The 4,736-nt window shown below is 36.5% G+C and overlaps 1 protein-coding gene across 1 annotated transcript in view; it reads left to right on the top strand.

Moving 5' to 3' along the window:
* The window catches only part of LOC107085968 (sentrin-specific protease 5-like), a 25,439-nt gene that overhangs the window by 7,314 nt on the left and 13,389 nt on the right, over window positions 1-4,736 (top strand). Inside the window, exons 2-4 of the mRNA XM_015376670.1 lie at window positions 1,580-1,685; window positions 3,746-3,893; window positions 4,035-4,082. Coding sequence (XP_015232156.1) covers window positions 1,580-1,685; window positions 3,746-3,893; window positions 4,035-4,082 — 302 coding nt within the window. The remainder of the gene's footprint in view (window positions 1-1,579; window positions 1,686-3,745; window positions 3,894-4,034; window positions 4,083-4,736) is intronic.

The raw sequence follows: 4,736 nt of genomic DNA, 5'->3' as shown, positions 1-4,736 counted from the left end.
TTGTCAAACTTTTGGTGTCGATCATTCGATTTCATCCTGGACACTACAGAAAATGGGCTTAAAGTGTAAAAAACCGAACTTCTCCTTTAAGGTTGATTTTTCTTTCTTAACATAAATGGCTTCCTTTACTCCCCTTTCAACCACCTGTCTTCTTTGGAAACGTCTTCAAACTTGGAAACAGAGTCCAGGGGATTGTTGTTTTTTTTTTACTTTTTTTGGAAAGTTCATGCAATCTGTGAACAAGGCTAGCTTTCTAATCCCCTTTTCATTGTTTCAAATGAAGAAAAATGAGTCTGTTTGGGTTTATAAGTCATCCTGCAACCAGGTTTGATTTTAGCGATACCCTGTTTTATGTAGATGGGTCTCTGGTCGAGACACTTCATCACAATTGTTTTACTATTCTGTTTATCAGTGTATGAATGTGTCTGTTTATGAGCACCGATTGGTGAATGTGTTCCTGGTGTAATGTCCTTAAAGTGGTCAGTAGGAATTCACTCCATCTAACATATTTATTTAGATAGATGATCTCTGAGTGAACCCAGGCATTGAAACTGCTTCACTCTGAGATGCTATTAATGCATAACAACTGTTTTCCATATCCACGTTTAGCTGAGACACAGTTTTTCTTTTGATTGGCATCCTTAGTGTGAAGAGAGATAATATTCTATCACTGAATTCTATCTCTTCTTCCTTGTGTGCAAAAAAATAAGAATTCCCTGTGGTTGGTTCACCAGTGGAGCTGCTTTCATTTATTTACTTATTTCACTCTTACTAATTAGTTGTTAGCCTGGAAATGCAGAAACACAGTCTGCTTTCTGCCGGTTTGCAGCTCTGGAAGTAAAAGCAGAACCAATGAGGAATAGTGAACAGTGTTTGTTACAAAGCAGTTAATTTGGGTGCATAGAAGAAGTTTCAATGTTTCTATTAGGTTCTGTTTTAACACCTGTTATAATGAAATATAATTAACAGAAAGTGAATAAAATACATTGACTATAAGTTGAGCATGTCTGTGGTATTATCCTTTTAAATAAACCAGATATGTAAAATGAACAAAGCAAATTACAATTGTCTTTGATATCAATTTATCAACTAATTAGTAATATTACCAGATATGTTGTTTAGAATTTTGACAACCCTACATGACATTCCTAAAGTGTTTATGATCTGAATATGTAGTCCTAATGAATAAAGTCTAGTTTTCCACTTTCCCGTTCATTTCTGACAGACAGTTGTGATATTAACTGGAGTGCGCGCAAAAAAACTAGAGTGCAGCCAAACCTTTGAAATAATTACTATTGTTTGTACATAGAAAAGTGCATTTATCATAAGAGAAAAGCATTCAACACCTCCTCTAAATCTTAACTGCATTTTACTTTTATTGGTAATTAGTTTTTTGATGTTATGAGAAACTTAAATTATGTGTTTTTCATGTCTCTCTAATTTCCTTTTACTTTTTCTGTCAAGAACCTTAAGTTACTACTTTCATAACTGCTGTTCTACATACCAACTTCTTTAAAGCTGCACTTTTGCCATTTGGGATTATAAATAAGTTAATTGCATCTTTGATTTTTTCTTTTAGAGTTTCTGGAGAGCTTCTATATAAAATATGGGAGCTTTATTCCTCTTTCTGAATCTGATGTCGTAGAACACCTGAAAGAGAACGGCAACTCTGATGTCAGCAACAGGTTAGTGAAAACACACAGACATGCATGCAACACACATGCTAATTCTTTCCATATTGATGTGTAGAATTTATCATGATATTTTTCTTGTTCACTGCCCTGCATGCTTTAGATGTTTCTCTGCACCAGCAAACCTGCATTAAATGATTGTCCTAAGCAGATACCATGGGGTACATGTGGTTGCTAATCAACCATTTATTAAAGGCAGGTGTGTGGAGGCAGGGAAACGCCTTAAACATGCAGGACATTTGGTCTGAGTTTGAATAATGACTGCTTGTACTGTTTTTGATCAGAAAAACATGCATTACTAAACTAAAAGCAGCTTACAAAAAAGACCAAGTGCTGTTTGAGTTAAAATCTTTTTAACACATGTGGTTGCAGACTTTCCAGCTTCCAAAAAACAATCCACTGGACTTATTTCCAAGTCTGAAGAGATTTCGCTTCCCATCCAGGAAGCTTTTTGAATCCAAAATGTCTCAAATAGCATTGGGTTCGAGGTTTTATAGAGTGGACCAAAAACAAAGCCTTGTTTTGGCTTAGAAAACATGCAAATTGACCCAGACGGTGGGTCGTTTGGCTTCTTTGTTAGCCTGCAATACCTGTCTATGTCTCTGAAAGCAGAGTTAGAGGGAACTGTTGGCCTGGCTGAACAGGAAAGATGTTCTGTTCCCCTGTATCAGGGTGGGGGTTTCCACATAAATGTAACCCATGAATGCCTGAAAACGTTGAATACCAAATGTTTGTTAAGAGAAAAAAATTTTAATCCAGCCTGCCACCTCATAAAGTTTATTAAGACCTATATTGTTTGCAACTCCATTACTTATTTAAACATGGTGCTCTGACAGAAGTCCGTTTTATATTGTTTAAGAATTGAATCCAAACCTGCAGGTTTCCCCTTAAATCTAATAACTGGGCCGCCCTTCAGGGCAGATTAGACTTCTGCAACCGCACACATCAAATGTCGCTTGGGTCTGGTCGCAAACCAGTTTTGCTGGTATGCTTCTGCACCATCGGTCTGGAAATTCTAGGGACGCACAACAGTTTCCCGCCAAAGCACAAGGGGGTGCTTATTCGAGAACTTCGTCAGATGGTCACGAGAACTTTGACGGTACCGGCGGGAGTGTTTATCATCCAAAACAACAATGGTGCTTCTGCAAGATATCACGCTCATGGAGATGAATCTAGAGTTGCTAGACATCGAAGGGAAACAGGTTCTGTTAATGGAGTTGGCAAAAAGACAGATTACCATTTCATTGTAGCTGTCCATTTTAGTTGTACCTCCGTTTTTAAAAACGGCGTGCCCAGGCACCGAATCGAGAAGAACTACCACACAGATAACCGGAAAGGCATACGAAGGACCTATCACAGCTGCTTTTTGTCTGTGCACTTCCGCTTGAGGTCTGCGCGGGTTTGCGACCGTCCGACACGTAGTCGGGATTTTTTTGAGACAGATTTGACGGTTGCAGAGGCTTTAGAGTTTAACGTATCTTTTTAAGATCAGGTTATAGCAACTCAATCAGATTTAGGTCAGGACTTTAACTAGGCCACTGTTCATTTTCAGAGCAGATTGTTTTCTTTCAAACAGGACGAAGTAGTTTAGATTTTATTTTTATTTACTTTTATAATAAGCACCTTTCTGAAGACACTGAAACATTTAGATGTCAGAAAATTACAAACAAGAAAACAGGACCTCTTTTCTCAGTAGATGGAGACACAGATAGACAGAGTAAATATAACTTTATAATTAAAATACAGTGAAATCTGTATTTTACGGGGAAAAAATGAAATAATTTTTCAAGGGTCCCTTTTTAAACAAAATAATTATGTCTTTATTTTGGTTAGTATTATTGATTTGTGTTGTAGAACATGTAAAATCCTCTTCTTTAGTTGCTGCTGTTGCAATGTAATAGTGTCTGTGTTTGAACCCAAACATATATTTTTAATTTCCAATTTCTTACAAATAATTCCTTTTCACAAACTAACATTTGAATGTCAGGTAAAAATACCAAACTAAATCCAAGCTGAACTGATCCCCACATTGCCTTCCTATCTTTCCGTTTCAGTGAAGTGGACATCAGGAGAGAGATGACTCGATACAGAGCCGGTCTGGCATCTGTTCCTGTTGCAGGCTTCATGGTCACGTATAATAAACACAATCTGAGACTGGAGGACCTCGGCACCCTGGAGGATCAGAACTGGCTTAATGATCAGGTAAAGAGATTCTGTAGAGGCTTATGACTATCAATCCAACCTACTCACTAAAATGAATTACTTTCTTGTTTTATATCCTTTAAAAATATTTTCTGTACATTACGGATAAAAAGATGGTATCCTGTTCTTTCTCGATTTCAGATTATTAACATGTATGGGGAGCTCATTATGGATGTAGCAGAGCAGAAGGTATGTCCGCGCTTAACTACCACAAGCACGTTTTTAACAGCTGTTATTTATTGTACAGTTACAGTCTTACTTTTTGCATTAGCATAAATCTCCAAATCTGATAGAATTATTATAATAAATACTTCAGTGATTTTTTAGGAACTAAATTTGATTCAAAGTTGAATTGTGCATCATCTCTAATCCTAAAAGTATCACCATCGACATGAAGTAGACATGCATTTCTTTATGAGCTGATCTGCTAATTCTGGTTAATATTTGATCTCGCTAATAGACTGGTCTGTGCCTCCCTATTCAACCTAAAACCAAATTTTCAGCCTAGTTCTTACAGGGTTCCTGCGGGTCCTTAAAAAGTCTTAAAAGGCATTGAAATCATCAAAATAAAACTAAGGCCTTAATTGGTATTAAAATGTCTTAAATCAGTATTTCGTAGGTCTTAATTTTTAAAACATCATAAATAGGATTATTTTTATTATGATTTATTTTTGTAATCTAAATAAAACATTAAAATTGACCTTTTTTTTTCTTTAAAAAAAAAATGGCTCGCCATTATTGGTTCCGTCCCGATAGCGGAACCAATAAAAGCGTTGTTGCGGCCGGGACATTTGGGTGATGCACCATTAACTTTTTGTCTGGAAAATATGAGGAAGTGTAAAT

The sequence above is a fragment of the Cyprinodon variegatus genome, unplaced genomic scaffold, assembly GCF_000732505.1.
Source record: "Cyprinodon variegatus isolate N-32 unplaced genomic scaffold, C_variegatus-1.0 Scaffold138, whole genome shotgun sequence".
In the NCBI taxonomy this organism is placed as follows: domain Eukaryota; kingdom Metazoa; phylum Chordata; class Actinopteri; order Cyprinodontiformes; family Cyprinodontidae; genus Cyprinodon; species Cyprinodon variegatus.
Note: the sequence above shows the minus strand (reverse complement) of the source record. Positions and strands in the feature narration are given on the sequence as shown.